Source organism: Acipenser ruthenus, chromosome 40 (assembly GCF_902713425.1).
Source record: "Acipenser ruthenus chromosome 40, fAciRut3.2 maternal haplotype, whole genome shotgun sequence".
Lineage (NCBI taxonomy): Eukaryota > Metazoa > Chordata > Actinopteri > Acipenseriformes > Acipenseridae > Acipenser > Acipenser ruthenus.
This window is the reverse complement of record NC_081228.1, coordinates 193,409-211,775: the sequence shown is the minus strand read 5'-3', so window position 1 is coordinate 211,775 and position 18,367 is coordinate 193,409. Positions and strand designations below refer to the sequence as shown.

Below are 18,367 nucleotides of genomic sequence, written 5' to 3'. Positions count from 1 at the left end.
CAGAACTTTATCAAGCCGGGTCTGAAAGGATCCATCCCCTTCCCTCTGTCCAGAGTCCAGCTCCACTCCATTCCCCAGTGTCCTCTGGTCCTGGCTTCTGCGCTGTGTTTAAAGTATTGGTCTGGCTGCTCTTTGTGGGCCTGTTTCATATTACACTGTCAATACTACTGAAGCACTCCCTGCCATATGTTACACACACTTTGTGACCGTCTGGAATGTATAGAAGCTGTATCTCCCAGATGCGTTTGGCAAGGTCTACCCCCCATTGAGGAATAATCACGTATCCCTCCAGATCAAATTACTTGCGGGCTTGTTTGGTCCAGTAGTGGCCCCACACCCTGCTGACAGTGTTCTGGCAGGTGGTTTTCATTTTCAAGGCCATGAAAGAAGGACATGTTTGCATGTTTCATAACGTGACGTGCGGGGTGCAGTCCAGCAGCTGGGAGTGTTTAGAATCTCGTAAAAAGAGGACTTTTCATAAGGGTTGCGTTAATAAAGGTAGTTAAGGAAGAAAGCTCGGATAATGTCAAGCGTGCCAGCATTTCAGAGCTATTCCTGGGAGGATCCGCACTCACACTTCATTTCAAAGAGCCCCAAGCACAGTGATGAACATCAGCTGCTCAGCCTTGAACTCCCTTCATCTTCAAAATAAGGGCTTTTTTAAAAAAAAAAGATGTGCGTAAATAATAACTCAGTTGGCAAAAAAAAAAAAAAAATGTGGTGCTCAAATGCAGGGCGGTTTAAAGGTTTAGCACGTGAACGCAGCGCTGACTCGCTTTCTAATCTCCCCTCATTTTAACCCCGATTGCTTCCCCAGTTTAGAATCCCACTGATGTCCCCGCAGCAGCTCAGCAGAACTGAAGGTCAGTGGAGCTCGCTTTATTAACGAGGTTCGTGTTAACGGGGTTAGACAGCAGCACAACATACACTTTCCAGTGTGAGCTTAATGTGATCGGGTGCCTTGGAGTCTGATCGCTAATTAAATACATCACCTCCGTGCCAGCATTCATTTATCATCGTCTTTATACACAATAACGACAGCGCCTTCTCCAGCGTCTTGGAAAGATGCGCCTCAGAAATGCTTCTTTTTTAACAAGCCTGGGTGTGTGCAGTGTGACTGCGCGGGGGAGTCATGCGGATTCAGCAATGCCAGTGACCTTTCCTGCCAGCAAAGATCATGACGGGCACGAGTCCAGGCTGTGCAGAGGCAGCCGGTGCAGTCGCAGTGACAGGGAGGGGAGGTTCAGGGTGCGAGTTCAAGAACGCGTCACTGTAATCGGATGACGTGCGGTAACGGATTACAGGTCATGTACGGTAGGTACTGTTCGTTGCATTGAACGGCTAACGCATATCCTGGACATCAGAAAACGCTTCAGCGGTCCAAGTCAAACCTTACACGTCACAAGAACGCGCTTTTCATGCCATCGTGATAGAAATTGGCGTGGGAGGAGGGAATAAATCGGTTTCAGAGCTGGATCCTCTAAGATTATTTCAAGATGCAGCCCTACGAAACCGAAACAAAATTACCTCTGCAAAATGTAAGCTGTGCCTGAGGAGTAACTCTGCGTAACAGTAATGAGTTACATCTGTTTCAAAGTAATACGTTACTGTAACTAGTTCCAGTTTTGTTCAGTTAACATGTAGCCTAACTGTAACGGGTTACTTTTCAAAATGAACTCGTACAGAGTGAGTAACTTTATGAATACACTGTGGCGTCTTCAAATGTTCTGTATGATACAACCTTTTTAAAGTGGGCACTCTGCTCTCTTGTATTATCCGTGTTTGCAAACCATTCCCCGTTGTTCACAATATCACCGTTCTGTTCTTTTTTTCTATCTCCAGTCCAAGCATACCAATTTGCACTTATTTTACAACTGGTCTTGTCAAGCGCAATTGTGCCAATTATTTTCAATAGGAGGGGGGGGGGGGGGGGGGGGGGGGTCCAATTGCAGCACCGAACGAAAATCCGACACCATTGTGGAATTCCACTGCGCATGTGCAGCAGCGGCGGCACACCCACGAATTCCTAAGAGAACCGGGCTCTGAATGAATGAATGAATGAATGAAAGCCGCACATTTATAAAGATTCAGAGCGAGAGGATGCGAGGAAGCCTCGGCTGGGTTTCACTGTTATCTGGAGCGGTGTGTTAGCGTCGAGTCGCCGGAACAGCGTACAGACACACCCGCTAGGCTCGCCCCCCCCCCCCCGTACTGACACACCCGCTAGGCTCGCCCCCCCCCCCCCCCCGTACTGACACACCCGCAAGGCTCGCTGCCCTGCTCGCCCCCCCCCCCGTACTGACACACCCGCTAGGCTCGCTGCCCTGCTCGCCCCCCCCGTACTGACACACCCGCTAGGCTCGCTGCCCTGCTCGCCCCCCCCGTACTGACACACCCGCTAGGCTCGCCCCCCCCCCCCCCCGTACTGACACACCCGCTAGGCTCGCTGCCCTGCTCGCCCCCCCCGTACTGACACACCCGCTAGGCTCGCCCCCCCCCCCCCCCGTACTGACACACCCGCTAGGCTCGCCCCTCCCCCCCCCCCCGTACTGACACACCCGCTAGGCTCGCTGCCCTGCTCGCCCCCCCCGTACTGACACACCCGCTAGGCTCGCCCCCCCCCCCCCCCCGTACTGACACACCCGCTAGGCTCGCCCCTCCCCCCCCCCCCCCCGTACTGACACACCCGCTAGGCTCGCTGCCCTGCTCGCCCCCCCCCCCCCGTACTGACACACCCGCTAGGCTCGCCCCCCCCCCGTACTGACACACCCGCTAGGCTCGCTGCCCTGCTCGCCCCCCCCCCGTACAGACACACCCGCTAGGCTCGCTGCCCTGCTCGCCCCCCCCCGTACTGACACACCCGCTAGGCTCGCCCCCCCCCCCGTACTGACACTCCCGCTAGGCTCGCTGCCCTGCTCGCCCCCCCCCCGTACTGACACACCCGCTAGGCTCGCCCCTCCCCCCTGTCCCGCCCCTGCAGTCTATTGTCTCCTCTGCAGAAAACCCCGTATCGAGGAGAAGCCGGAAACAGCAGCTTGAATCCAAGATGGCCGGAGCTGATGGAGACGATTCTCTCTACCCCATTGCTGTGCTCATTGACGAGCTCAGGAACGAGGACGTCCAGGTAAATGTCTAAAGAAACGGCGCGGAGAATCTTCTGAAGCGGTGGAGTGGTTTATTAATTTATTAATTAATGTATTTATTTTAAGAAACAGCGTCTAAATAAAGCTAGTACCGGCAATTCTCTAGTGAAGTCCTGTGTGCGGCCTTTTCCAAAACACTGCAGCCGGTAGACCAGAATAAATAAATAAATTAAATAAGGAAACGGTGGTCGGTTTATATTATTTGTGTTTTTTTTTGACCATCTTTAGCTATGTCGGTTTCTTTTGCCATTATATCGACGTGATACATTAAGCGGCGGTATTTACTATGAGAAAAAAGTGGGATTAAGTCTGTGTAAGGTAATTTTATTTATTTAAAAAAATACTGTACTGAGGTGACCCGCGTACATATTTTGTCGTTTGATAAATAGTTTTTTGGTGGGGGGAGCGTGATTTCATTTTCAGTGCGGATTTGTCATGTTTGTAGTGTGTCTCCAGCGAGGAGACGGCGTTCCTGAAGATGTCGTGACGCGCGCGTTGTTGGCAGCTTTTGCACCTCCGCTACATCATGTATTATTGTACTGCGGTAAGATAACGCTCGTCTAAACGACAAGCGTGCGATTTTAGCATTTGATTTAGTCTCGTCTGACCTGCTCATTCCTGCCACTGTAGAGGCCAGGTGGATCCGCTGTCATCGTACACACCATGATTGTATTGTTCTGCATACTGCTGGCTCTGTGATAAGGCCTAGATTTTAAATCTTCCACTGTAACCCAAGTCCACGGTGCAGTTATTTTATGTACTCTTGTGCAGTGCAGTAACAGCGATAATCCTGTAGACACATTTCATTCGACACACGGGGTTTGAGCTGGCCATTAATCGTGGATCCATTCATCATGCGAACCCGTCTATCCTGGTTCTTGAGAGCATCAGAATCAGGGGTGTATGGAGATAGCTGCACGCATCTGCAGTTATAAAACCGGGTAAGAACGTCATATAACAAGCTGGGGAATGTGTCGCATACCTACGGGCTTTACGGTTATACTGATTTTGTATTCACACCTATTGTGGGCGGAATAGCTTATGCACATGCTGGACTTCATTTCGAGGCTATTTTGATCTTCGTTCCACGACTTCAGTCTTAAATAAATGCCATCTAGTGTTTGCATTATAAGGGGTAATTCATATTTTTCCCTCATCTGGCCAAAACTTTGTGGAGTACAATAAGTCTTATTTTTATTTTTTTTTCCTCCCACAGTTGCGTCTGAACAGCATCAAGAAGCTGTCGACCATCGCACTGGCTTTGGGTGTTGAGAGGACCCGCACTGAACTGTTGCCTTTCCTCACTGGTGTGTACAGAACTGGCTTGTCCTAAAGGGGGCTGAGTGGGGGCTGGAATCTGCTGCCTGTCACAGCAGTGGTTCATGGAAGCCGTGAACAGCATTGTCTGAACACCTTGTGTGTTTCAGGGGGGCAGGATTTCATTGATTTGTAAAGGATCACTAGTAATCAATAACTTGGAATTGTGTTCTAGTTAATCGATTAGTATTGCTGTGGGGACTGTTGGGTCGGTACAGGATTCAGGGGGGGTGGGGGGTTCTCCTATTCTGAAAATAAGTGACATTTAAGACCTTGTCAGCTGTTCTGTCATATGTAGGGCTTGATTTTTAATTATTTTTCTGAATATCTTGTGATAATACATGGGCAATAGAAAGGTGCTGGCAGTCTCAATGCTGTAGTACAAGGATGCTTTCACAGTGCAATGTAATAAATGCCTCTCTCATCCCAGATACCATCTACGATGAGGATGAAGTACTGCTGGCTCTGGCTGAACAGCTGGGCAGCTTCACCGCCCTCGTGGGAGGCCCTGATTTCGTGTACTGCCTTCTGGTGAGAGCTGAGACCGTCAAGACTAACTTGTATAATGCTTCATGATTCTTCATTGGCACATTTAGCCAGTATTGAGGGTGGATATTAACAGTTGGGCCAATTTGCCATTCCAGTTGTGTAAACTGCAGCTTGAATTTGTTCTTGCATTGGCTCTCCACTCAGTGGAGAGTAGCAATCCGCACACGTTCAAGGAACTGCTGCTAAAGTCTTCCAAGTGCAATGGTGTCGTCCCCTGCTTGCAGTGGAAAGCTCAGTAATGTGAATGATGGGTTCCTGCAGCTCTGTCCAGTATCTTTTTGTTTAAGAGTCTCCATGGCGATATCGAGGTCTTTCTTTCTCTCCCTGCGCAGCCGCCCCTGGAGAGCCTAGCCACGGTGGAGGAGACGGTGGTCCGTGACAAGGCTGTGGAGTCCCTGAGGAAGATCTCCCACGAGCACTCTCCCGTGGACCTGGAGGTGCACTTCGAGCCCCTGGTGAAGAGGCTGGCCAGCGGGGACTGGTTCACCTCCCGCACCTCCGCCTGCGGACTCTTCAGTGTCTGCTACCCCCGCGTCTCCAGCACTGTGAAGGCTGAGATCAGACAGTGAGTGGCAACAGCATGGGGAGGCAGGTGTACAGCTGAGGCCAAAAGTTTAGCATCGCCTACAATTTTAGGATTATTAATATTTTATTTAAAACGGCATGAACATAATTTTAGATCTCTAACATCATGTAATCAAAGAAACTAGAAAATTATATCGCATATCTATCGGAAGCCAAAATAGTAGTACATGTTAGATTTTGAAATGTCACATTTTTCTGTCTGTTTGTTTAAGCTGTGAGAATCCACTGCGTACAAAGCTGTGTTTAGTTTTACTGGTTTTACAGGAGTCCTTCCCGGTATTCTCATGAGAGACAGAGACTGGGGTTTAAAGCTAACCCCAGGGTACTGAGGGTGTCTCCAGTTCTTGGCACTTGCACATGTCAGTAATATAATACAGCTGAAGAAGTTGTGAAAGCCAGGTCTGTGTGCAGGACTAGTGTGTGTTACTGTGAACCTGCTTCCTCTGTTCCACTTTGTGTGTTTTATCTTCAAGGCATTTCCGGACCCTGTGCTCTGATGACACTCCAATGGTGCGCCGAGCTGCTGCTTCCAAACTGGGCGAATTCGCCAAAGTGCTTGAGCTGGACTATGTGAAGAGTGACATCATCCCTCTCTTCACTACACTGGCTTCTGATGAGCAGGTATGTAGAGTGCTGACTGTGTGCGTGGGGGGATGCTCGAACTGTGCATGAAAGTAAAGGAATGAGTTGAGTCACACTCTGAGTGGTCTCTGGAAACTTACCAAAAATACAGCCCTGCATCTACCCCATCCAGACACCCAAGCCATGTATCTACTGCAGTCCTGGCTGATTTCACAGACCCTGAATAGCACTCCTCTCGGACTGTCTTACTTGGGATAACATTAGGAATTCTAAGCTTGGTGCTAACAGGTCCTTCACAGGGCAAGCTGATGTCTTTTTGAAAACGCTCGGGGCTCATTCTTCGCTGCTAATCCAGAGATGACGCTGTTAGAACAATGTAGTGACATGATGGCAATTGCAAAGGCGCACTCCCCACCCCACTTTATTAGAACGATTCCCTTTGTATAAAAAAGGGTGTAGAGGCCAAAATTCAACTTTCTGTGGAGTCCTTTGGCTGCATGCTTTTTATGGCGCAAATCCAGACAAATGAACCAGCAAAGTTCCCATCCAAATCCAAGCCAGTTAACAGAGCCTGAGAATAAATCTCAATATTAACACTGAACTGGGAACAATGGCAAGCCTTGTACTTTTTAAAATGGATTTGTGTATCTGAAGTATTGTTTTTAAAGCACAAGAAACCTCATATCTCAATAACCATCCGCATGGTCTTTCTAGTGACTAGCAGTTTCTTTGATGCGAGTGGTATTTAGTACAGAACATCAGTTTACTGTGACCAGTGGCCCTTCTTGATTTGAATAATTACATTATGCTGATTGCACAAGAAGTCATTCACAGGGGAAATCAGCAGGACTCTGCAAACAAGTGTTTTTTTTATTTTTCTAGTGGTGGAGCACACAGAACGTTCTGTTCTTTTTGAAATGATCTCCTTATTTAAATATCCATGTTACAGTCAACATGCACGTGATTCATTTGTTGTGACCGTCCTCCTTTTAACAATAGCAGGAGCCCTTGTGTATTTGCTTGGACCTGATGACCCTTTCCTTGTGTGAAAGCGTGATGCATGCTCTGCGGTGGCAGGATCCTTGCAGTAACTGTGCTTGTGTGTCTCTTCAGGGCTCTGCAGTAACTGTGCTTGTGTGTCTCTTCAGGACTCTGTGCGTCTGCTGGCAGTGGAGGCCTGTGTCAGCATTGCCCAGCTGCTCCCTCAAGAGGACCTGGAGGCCCTGGTGATGCCCACCCTGCGCCAGGCTGCGGAGGACAAGTCGTGGCGCGTGCGCTACATGGTGGCAGACAAGTTTTCAGAGGTGACATTGGGAACTGGGGTGTACAAATCCAGCTTTAATAAATCATTGGGAAAGCGTTCGCACTAACTAATCCTTCCCTCCGAGGTATTCTCCACACTGAACTAAATGAACGGAGTGTGTTTGCAAGCAGGAGTACTACAGAGCAGTGTCTGTATTGTACAAACGCGTTCCTTGTTTACATCCTGTACACATCCTGTTTCCTAGTGTGTACTGAACCATGGCTGAGACATGATGGTGGAATTAAGACGGGGCAACGCCAAATCAAAATGAAACCCGAAGAGCACAGCGCTTCAGCATTTCGCTGGCTTACTTTCTTTACAACTTTACCTGCAAAATAATTAGTTCACTTTAATACATTGTCAAAAGATCCATGTAAAAGTACTAAAGAAAATGGTTACTGAGAAACATTTTAGCAAGAAGTTTATCGTTTGAGTTTTATAATCCAGGCATTTTTTAGAGAATCTTTTTTTCTTCAATTTTAAAATGAAGTATGGGTAGTTTTGTTTAGGTTAAATCAATTCTGGTAAAATTTAAACTTCAGGTTTACACTGTCCACAGAGTTTCCTGTCTGCAGGATATTGTCACAATTCCAACAGTCTCTAGTAGTTTCAGCTTTAATTTGTTATATATACACACGGATGAAGGCTATATTTGCATCCTGAGCCATTTGAAAAAATTGGAATTTTTGAAAAAATGGTCCTTGAGACCATCACTTTCAATTCAAGCACAAAATGTCTCGTTTTCAATAACTCAACAGCACCCACAGTAGAGAAATGTTCATTAATGATCAACAAAATGAGAATACATTTAAAAAAAAGTAAAGCTGGTACATTTGTATCTCAGAAACTGGAGAGGAACAGGAAATTAAAACAAGGTAAAGGCAATCATCCAAATAAAGCTGAAGCATTAACGGATAACGACATGGAACGTCTGTACAGCACTGAAACACTGAAAAAAAACAACTGTACTGCTGAAACTCATCATCTTTAATATTAGCATCACAAGGGTATCCATTTATAAAAAATAATAGATGTGCCTCTTCAGCGAGTTACAGGAAAACAATTCCATATATATAGTCCTAAAAACCAAAACTGAATCATCCCACCAGAAAAAGCTGCATTATGTCATTCAGCATTCATTCTTCTACTGGTAGATGACTCAAATCACTCGGTGGTCACGAATGGAGTGATTCATTCCAAGCCCTAGAGAGAGACGTACATCTCTGCCCACTCATCAGCAGCTCTTCATCATAAAGTTATAGCAAACTGGGCTTTAACTTTCTCACTGCCATTGCTGATAGAGGTCTGCTTCTGCTGTGCCACTGTACAAACAGCCACTGTACCCTATTCATCTTTGAATAATGATATATATAATCCAAAAGGAAAGCTTAGAAGAAACCCTCAGTCGTCTGTGCCTTCATCAGTGTGTTTGAATCGTTTTAGACCGGATATTCATCCCTTGACAGGTAGATTTTCCCATCAAAGGATGAATGAGTAACGTGACTCTGCAAAGGTTAAATACTGTATTGCAGCCCCCCACCCCCCGCCCGCCCCCCTGCTTTTCTGTGTCTAGCCAGAAAGCAAACGCTGGCTTTTTTAGGTGAGAGAACTGTGCGTCTAACAGTTGGTTATAGTCCCTGATTGTACACACATTCATTTCCTTATCCACAAAACAAAACACAAAATGTCTTGCCAGAGACTTGCTTTTCCTTGCTCCGTGTTCACTGGCAGTAATTTCACTTGCATTCCCTCTGTCTGAACTGAGATTGTGTCTCTGGCAAAGTACTCATGTGACCTGCTGTACTGGTTCCAATAACTCTGCTTGTATAACATAACCTACGTAAGAGTCCCTCCGCTCACAAAGTCGAGCTTGTAATCGCTGATCTCTATCTTCTCATGGAAGGCAGTTCCAGTTATACTGTCTATGTGTTGCACTCATTTCCAGTAATTGGGTAGAGTATTTGATTATTTGAATTTTTTATTCTTGGTATACTCTAATCATTATTTGAAATTCCCACCTCTTGTATTCAGCCTGTTTTGTGTTTTACTTTGCGTGGCTTTTGATGAAGTCCTGATATAGATTAATTTGCCTATTGTCTCGGTTTGCTGAAGCTTTTTGTTATATTCAAGTGATATTAGAGACTTTAAGAAACAGATTTCCTGATTTGAATTGTATGTTTGTACAATTTATTATCAACATACATGACCACAGGTGACGGTGTCTCAAACTGAATCTTCTAGTGACGAGACCAATGTGTTCAGCACTTCTGTTTTCAGGGTGAGCGTCGCTGCGGGGGTGTGTGAACGAGACAAATGTGTTCAGCACTTCTATTTTCAGTGTGAGTGTCTGTGCAGATCTGTGTGAACGAGACCATTGTGTTCAGCACTTCTGTTTTCAGTGTGAGTGTCAGTGCAGATTTGTGTGAACGAGACCAATGTGTTCAGCACTTCTGTTTTCAGTGTGAGCGTCGCTGCAGGGCTGTGTGAACGAGCCTTTTATTTAGACTTTAACTATACATTTCATATTAAGCATATTGTTCGTGACTTCCTATATACTGGTTCAGTGGTCAATGCTCTTTCTTACCTTGTCCCTTCAGCTCCAGAAAGCGGTGGGTCCAGAGATCACCAAGAACGACCTGGTCCCTGCGTTCCAGAACCTGCTGAAAGACTGCGAGGCTGAGGTGCGAGCAGCAGCCGCCAACAAGGTGAAAGGTCAGTGCTGTGCATTAGCCTTCTTCAAAGGTGACCTGTGAAAATTAGGATCCCTTTTTAAGGAAATTGAATGCATTGATTTTTAAGGTGTTTAATAAACATCAGACTTGTGTTTTTGATTTCAGATGTAATATAAATGTAACAGATTTTGGACGTTGTTTCTGTGTCTGCATTTAAAGCATCGTAAACTGGAGTCTCTGCAGCACACAGGACTCGGTGAAATACTCTTAATAGATGAAGAGCGGTCTCTATTGAAAGACTGTCTGAGTGGGTCTGGATTGGTCAGTAACGTTCTGTCTTTGTCTCTTTCCAGAGTTCTGTGAAAATCTACCTGACGACAGCAAAGAGAATATTATCATGAGCCACATTCTTCCCTGTGTCAAGGTACCGTCTCATTTCGGGGCTTCGCTTTTCTGTTGCACAGCGAGCTAGACTAGTGTTCTTCAGGGGTCTTGAAACCCTGTAGTGCTTTTCATTGTAAAAGCAGATCTACAGCGAACAAGGCTTTCAAATACTAAAATCCAAGTGCATTCTTTCAAACACAAAAGGCATTCAAAATGGGATAAAGCTAAGGAACCAGAAATAAATCTCCTGGTTTTAGCTGCTTAAGACGACAGTCTCTAGAAGAGTGTGTGTGTGTATAGAGCACAGCTCTGTGTGTAGCTATGGAGCAGTTTTTGTTTTGTGTGTACTCAAATTATCAATGCTCACAGCGTCAAAGCCTTATCTCTTAAAAAATAACTGTTTCAATCTGGAGCCACGAGTATTTACTTTGTTCCATGTCTGGGTTTGTCTTTCTCATTTAAAAGGCCAGACGATATCTATCAGTTTGATAAGAAATAAAGCTTCTGTTCAATAGCCAGATACGAGGGGGGAACAAACATCCAGCCGTTTTAAACTCCACCGCGTGCGACCCGTTTAAAAAATACTTTCTCAAGCTGTTTGACAAATACCGGCATACAGAATGTGTTATCGCACAGCTAGAGGGCGCTAGCTTAAAACATTAGTGTAACCCTAGAAACAGGCCTCCTTGGTTAATTACGCTGGAGATAAACATCAATGTGTTGGTTTCTTATGTGGAGCAGAAAGCTTGAAACTAGAAATGAGTGAAAATTGTTTCCTTCTCTCCAGAAGCTAGAGGAGACTTGGCTTTTGCTTGGGGGGTTTCCAGAATTTATTTTATTTATTATTTATTTATTTTTTAAAATGCTTTCTTCCAATCTTGGACTGGTGTTGATGAAATGCTCACATGTTGCTCAAAATGTTCTCCCCCCAAGCTGTTTCTTTTAAAGAATATGAAGAAATGGGTTCTCCCCCCCCCATGTGTGCTGTTATGTACGGACAAGCATGTTTCCTATTGAAAAGGGTTTTGCATTTTAGTGCAGATTTAATCTTGTTTGTTTTTTTCTATGCTTAATGCAAATGCACCATGCTGATATTTTATGCATTGCTTCATCCACTGTAAAGCCTCTATTCAAGCTAACTGAGACCCGTCTGTGTTTTGCTCTCATAATTCCAGTCCAGAAGCTACAGGTAATGAGTACAGTGCTGATTGGTACATTCTCTATGGCGAGGGTGCACCGTGCTGCTGTCTCCTGTATTACTTCATCCACTGTAAAACCTCTATTCAAACTACTGCAATAACTGAGGTGTTGGGATGATCAAGATTGTGCTTCAGTAAATTAAAATCCTGCTTCACTGCCTGTAAACTTCAAGTAGAGAGTGGGTCATTTTCTCCAGGAAGATCTCAGCATTTGGACTTTATTTTCAAGCGTTAAGTAAATCTTGACGTGGGCGTCTGAGATGTGTAAATATGTGGTCAGGGCTGTGGTTTCTTGAAGGAAGCTGATGGGAACCGCTGCAGTAATTCAGCCCAGTTTGTAGTTCAGCTGCACAATAAACCATTTACGTGGACAAGGTTAATGATCCCTGTATGTGCAAATATACTGAGGTGGCCACATGAGCTGTAAATGCTGTGGTTTCTAATGTGCTGTAAGGAAGCTTGTTGGAGCCCGTTCCCATCCCAATGCATTTTACTTGTCACTTTGTGATTTGGTGCATGTGTTAGATGTGGTTACAGTTGTCAAGGGATTAGTGAATTGGAGGACGAGGTGCAGAGTTGAGGTAATATGAAAACTTAAGAACCGTAGCATTCCATATGTGAAAGAATTTGACGCTGGCTGATTAGTTCTGTTTGGGAAAGCAAGCCCCCTCGTACACACACACACTTCACAATGCAAAGAGAATCCTGTCCCTTTCAGAAGGTCTTTTCACGCTGTATTCCATTCATGGGCTTGTCTCTGGTGCATAGTCATGTCCTCTTAGACTGAATGGCAAAACTGCACTCTAAAAATGACCTCCCAAATGCACGGATCATTTTTTAAAGCGCTGATTTTTATACCTGAAAACTATCAATGCTTAACCCAAATTAAGATGAGCAAAGTGTTTTGTGTGTGAATCTGGTGGCATCTTTGAACAAGTCCATGTCTTGCCTTCAGGAGCTGGTCTCTGATACCAACCAGCATGTGAAGTCCGCCCTGGCCTCTGTCATCATGGGTCTGTCCACAATCCTGGGCAAAGAAGACACCATTGAGCACCTGCTGCCTCTCTTCCTGGCTCAGCTGAAAGACGAGGTAAGTGTGAGCGCGACTGGAACGCTAAACCATCGTCCGAATCTCCAATTCAAATACAGTCCCCCTTTCCAACTACCTCCTGAGGGAATACGAAGAAGCGGTTTGGGAATTGTGTTCAGAGTCCAGGCACATGGAACAATGTCCTGTTCAGAATAACAAGATGTGGTTGCAGGTTTGATTTGCCAGGTGACTTTTACATGTAATCCGAGACATTTAAACAACCTGCAGGTGATCCTCGAGATAGTAAACCAAATGTGGAAACAGAAAAATAAAACCAAACATCTATTCAGTGTGAATTTCATAAGTTGTTTTATATACAGGAATGGTCCTCACAGAAACAAACACACACATATTTTAAATGCAAATGCATGCAAAAATGCACAGCTTATCAAATCCGTTGGACGTGTTGGCTAACCATGCAGTATAATCCTGCGTAACTGATTTAAGATCTCTCTCTAGTGCCCAGAAGTGCGTCTGAATATCATCTCCAACTTGGACTGCGTTAACGAGGTGATTGGAATCCGCCAGCTCTCCCAGTCTCTGCTGCCAGCGATTGTGGAGCTGGCTGAGGATGCCAAGTGGAGAGTGCGACTGGCCATCATTGAGTACATGCCGCTGTTGGCAGGGCAATTGGTAAGTCCTTCCAGCGGCATGCAACTATGTGGGCTTCTCTTCAAAGTGTGCCCAGACTTGGGCTACAAATATGTGCAGCTGTGTGTCTGCCAGCTGATCGGCAGAGGAGGTTATAGTAGGGAAAATAAAAAAGCTTATTGCACGGAATAATTATTGATACAGTGTGTTTAAAAACTGCCAGTTGTAAGCCTTGACCTGAATAGTGTTTGTTTTTGACAGATCTTTTAAAATGTAGTTTGTGGATCATGGTTGCTTTATTGCATTTTGGCAATACCATATCCTTTGTGTGGGATAACAGTCCTAACGTGAATTTCGTTTCCTTTTTGAAGGGAGTGGAGTTCTTCGATGAAAAGCTGAATTCCTTGTGCATGGCTTGGCTTGTTGACCACGGTAAGAGAAACCCGTCAATAAAATTCAAATTCCGTACACTGACAACCACGCGCTCCTAGACGTCCCAAACCAGTCTGCAGTGTGTGGTAATGAATTCCCTCTGTCCAATGGTAAACCGCGTTCTCTCCAGCTTTGGTCAGCATATGGATATCAGTTTTGCTAGCACATGTCTGAGAATCTGCACGCCGCCTGCCTGGTCGCCAGTGACCTTGTACAAGTCCCCCGAGTGCACAGACTGCTGGCACCCAGTCAGGGTTCCCCTGAGGTCACAGTGCTGCTCTGTGCTGGAAGTCCTTACAGGAGCTGGCTGCAGGCCACTGATCTACTGGCACAGCAGGCAGAGACTTCCACTGCTGGGCCCCCTGCCAGCGAATCATCATCACCCCCCCCACTCCCCACCCCCCACTCCTACACCAAACGAAGCGACTCCGGGAAGCAACGTGCAGGCCAGCAGCTCTCCGGCTTGTGTTTACTGATTGGTGCGTCTTCTACAAAAGTTCAACTGAACTCCACGTGGCAGAAGTCTCAGATAACATGTTTCTAACGCATGGTAGCTGAGGAAGGCAGCGCAATAGCCCTGTGCTGGCTGTGTTTTGAATTTTTTTTTTTTTTAACACTTGCACTGTTTCATTTACTGTTGCATGAGTTGAGGCTGAACCGTTCAACAGGAAGAATTGTTGCACTATTACCAGGGATTGAAATGCGACCCCTATTGCAAAGCAGTTCCCCCCCAATACAGGTTAATACAAGCTTGTTTAAGCACGGTGTATAGGGAAGCTCAGGTGTGTCTGTTAAGGAACTCAAGTTTCCATTTCCCATAATTTGATCTCGTCTCCTTTTGTGTTTTTACAGTGTATGCCATTCGAGAAGCTGCCACCTGTAACCTGATGAAGCTAGTGGAGAAGTTTGGAGCGGAGTGGGCCCAGAACACCATTGTCCCTAAAGTGGTAGCCATGGCCAATGACCCCAACTACCTCCATCGAATGACCACCCTCTTCTGCATCAATGTGAGTGTATAGCTATCATACCTGGTCTGTCCTGAAGGAGTTCTTCAGCAGAATCCATCAGGGAATAACCCTTTAGAGATTCTCAATGACCTATTAACACTGCTCAATGCACTGGTAAACAGTAAGGTACCAGGGAAGCTTGAGCAGGGGTCCTGTGACCTGCGTCCCAAACGTGTGTGTCTTAGGCAGTCTGCAATATACAGACACAAAGAACCCTTTACCTGAATTTGAGGCGTTTTGTCAGTTCCACATTTCTACATGCTGTGATTGTAGATCCTTGGCGGGGTGTGTTACTTGCAGACCCCTGTTAAATTTGACCACCAACGTTCTCGAACCTGTGCATTTAATAAGCTACTAGGTTAGCTTTGTGTTCCCTGATATCATCCCATGTAGCGATGCACCCTCTTTGCTATTCAGGATAAATGGAGACTTGTATTTGGAGAACCACAATCCAATACCATTTTAAAGACAGAATCGAGATTTATTTTGTTTCTATATAAACATGCCTTCTGAGGTTCAGCATAACCGGAGGCTTGTTTCAGTCTGATGCTGGCTTGTTACACTTCATTTTGACATGCTTTCAATGGGAACTGTCCCCTTGGTTTTTAGGCACTGTCTGAGGCTTGTGGTCAGGATATCACGACCAAGCAGATGCTGCCCATCGTCCTAAAGATGTCTGGAGACCAGGTGGCAAACGTGCGCTTCAATGTTGCAAAGTCCTTGCAAAAAATCGGGCCGGTTCTGGAGAGCACGTGAGTTTATCTTGAACTCCTAAACGGGGGGGGGGGGGGGGTGATATTGTATACAGAAAATGCAACGTGTTCAATAAATAACCGTGACGTAAACTGCTTTCTTTAAGCTTCTCTTTTGTAGCATGCGTTGGTAAATCCATTGCCAGTTTAACTAGTTCAAGCTCCCAGCTAGATATTACATATTTACAGTTTTACCAGAGAGCAACAGCAGACTTGCAGCCATGTAAGAATTGCATTGCAGGCTTGTCTCTACAGGGGGGTGAATCACACTCGTTTTTGTACTCAACGTGTTCTTCCTCAATTCCAGTGCTTTGCAGGCAGAAGTGAAACCAGTGCTAGAAAAACTGGCCACAGACCAAGACATGGATGTCAAGTATTTTGCTCAGGAAGCTATTAGTGGTATGTATTTCTAACAACGCTGCATTTTTCCATTAGCTTGTGGGTGACTTCAGAATCCAGGTGGTTCACTTGGTACAGTGCAAATTGCCTGAAATTGACCCATTGGCTAAAAGCACTACAGCGCACTTGGGTCTGAAAGCTGTCAACTTCAAAGTGCTGGCTGTGTCTGCACAGGGCATGTTTACTGCAGCTGTACCTGTTTTAAATGATTACTTTAGTATTCAGTTAAGGATCTCTGAAAGGTAAGCCTGCACTTCTGGCCTCTGCGACACTGAAGAAGTAGGCATTAGGCTGCAGCTTTACTGTTGATGGCACCAAAGTGTTTTCTCTTTTTGATTGTGTTGAAATACAGCATTTTAGATGGGATGTAATAAATGATACTATAAGAAAGGCGCACTGATGCTCCGATGCTGTCTAGTCTGACCATAAACCATTAGACCACACCAGCAGAGTTGAATATCCCACAGACTGTCCACCACTTACTGGGGTGACGTCAGACTGACTTGTCTTGTGTGTTTGCTGTTTATCCTGCTTTATGAACAGTGAAATGGTTTTTAATTGTGCGATTGAGGGAAGTGGCTTGAATCAGACTTGGAAGCTGACCATTTTTGGGAGCGCTGGGTGTGTTTTTTTTTTTTTTTTTTTTCTTCTAACTTCCTTCTCTGCTTTTTTTAGTTCTTGCCCTGGCATAATGAGGACCAGTCCGCTTTTAGCACACAACTGTAGTGAACGATCTTTGTGATGAAACGACGAGACCTCCAGGACTATTGCATCTATTTATTGAAATACAGAAGCTACTCTGAAGATGTGGTGTTTAAAATCGGTGTTCCCTGAATTGCTTAATGTGTTGCTCCCTGTAGGAGGAGAGTACAGGTTGCCATGGTAATGGCACGGCTTGCTCAAAGTTTTAATAACTGCAGTAAATATTGGATGATGTGCCCATTAGAGATTTTAAAATGGCAGATCTCCCCAGGGCCTCTGGCTAGCACAGTTATACATGGATATTGGTAAAACTTCCAGTTATTGCAGGTTTTTTTTTTTTCCCCTTTATTCAAGGAAATGCAATTTTTAAATGGTTGTGTTTTCCCACCCTTATTCATGTGCAGTTATGGACTTGAACTGAAGCTGGGGCCAGCACTGCGTGGACCGAACTATTGGGAACAAGTATTTTTTACCAGTACTGTAACATCTTGTAGTAAACTGACAATGCGGCCGTGCTAGAAACTTATTTATTGATTGACTTTTAATGTAAGTTTGCTTCTAGCTTGCACAGCAGTAGGGTTCAGAGTCAAGTACTTTGGTTTGTTTTCTGTATTCCAGTATTTAAGCATTTGTTTGGGATTTTTAACACTTGTTTTTGGTTTTTTTCTTCCTTAACGTGGTTTCTTTTGTTCAATATAAATGATTTTTTTTTTTTATTCATGTAAAAATAATGGAACTGATGACCATGTTATAATGCCCTTGCAGCCATAGAGGTGGGACACTTTATAAATTCTCCTGGTTTGCAGCGGGGGTCAAAAAAATTGTCATTGTAGAAATTGTAAAATGTGTGTTTGGTACCCCCCTGCATAATGAAACTGAGAAATTGGTTTAACAGTTCTGGCAAAATCTTGATTTTGTTCTGTGTCGCTGTTCTGTTTGGTTTTTAGAAGGGACGCTGTATTGTATATCTAAGGGGAAACTTAATAAAGTAATACTGAAATAAATCTTGGCTCTTACTTCACTATTAATGTGGTTGCTTTTAGGCTGCTATGGTAGGGCAGATGATAGGGTCTCATGCAAGCATAATACAATGCAAAGAGGAGAGAATGGAGTTCAGAACCTTGGCTAGCACTCTGGGTTCACGCATTCCAGGCTCTTGGGGTTCCGCTGTATGAACAGTTTGCTTGTTTTACACTGACTCGGGGTTTCAGGTCACCGCCACAGAATGTGCATGCAGGTGAGGAAGAAGCGCATCATTTCTAAGCAAATCAGTTCCTGTGTTGGTGACTGATTGAAGCTCAATGTGCAGATGACTTGCCGTGGATCAGCTTTGAGATGGAAGCAGCCAGCGATGTGCCCCGTAAAGCAGACCTGGAGTAGCATATGGTGTAGCAGAGAGATTGTGAGTTAGCACCTTTTTATTTTTTTATTTTATTTTTTCTATGGGACGGGTTCCTAACTTGCCATTCAAAAATCAAAGTTACCTTTGAAATAAAGAATAATCAGATTTAAAAAGCGAGCTCGCTGGGATCAGATCTATTTGACAAGGTGCTTGTGTGTCTTGAGCTGAGCGTTTGTGTAAGAGATGACTTTCCTCCTGTATATCAGACAAAGCCTGAAAAACCACAAAGTCAAAAAGCCATGAAATCCACCAATAGAA

The 18,367-nt window shown here is 45.0% G+C and overlaps 1 protein-coding gene across 1 annotated transcript; it reads left to right on the top strand.

Annotated features, from left to right (window-relative positions):
- Positions 1 to 2,964: 2,964 nt before the first annotated feature.
- Positions 2,965 to 17,711, top strand: LOC117397413 (serine/threonine-protein phosphatase 2A 65 kDa regulatory subunit A beta isoform). The gene is made up of 15 exons (XM_059010066.1): positions 2,965 to 3,124; positions 4,360 to 4,450; positions 4,891 to 4,991; positions 5,342 to 5,574; positions 6,068 to 6,215; positions 7,325 to 7,480; positions 10,077 to 10,191; positions 10,505 to 10,575; positions 12,690 to 12,824; positions 13,284 to 13,457; positions 13,787 to 13,847; positions 14,700 to 14,854; positions 15,464 to 15,606; positions 15,914 to 16,005; positions 16,681 to 17,711. The coding sequence occupies exons 1-15, from the start codon at positions 3,047 to 3,049 to the stop codon at positions 16,695 to 16,697; spliced, it is 1,770 nt and encodes a 589-aa protein (XP_058866049.1). The 5' UTR covers positions 2,965 to 3,046; the 3' UTR covers positions 16,698 to 17,711.
- The last annotated feature ends 656 nt before the right edge of the window (positions 17,712 to 18,367 follow it).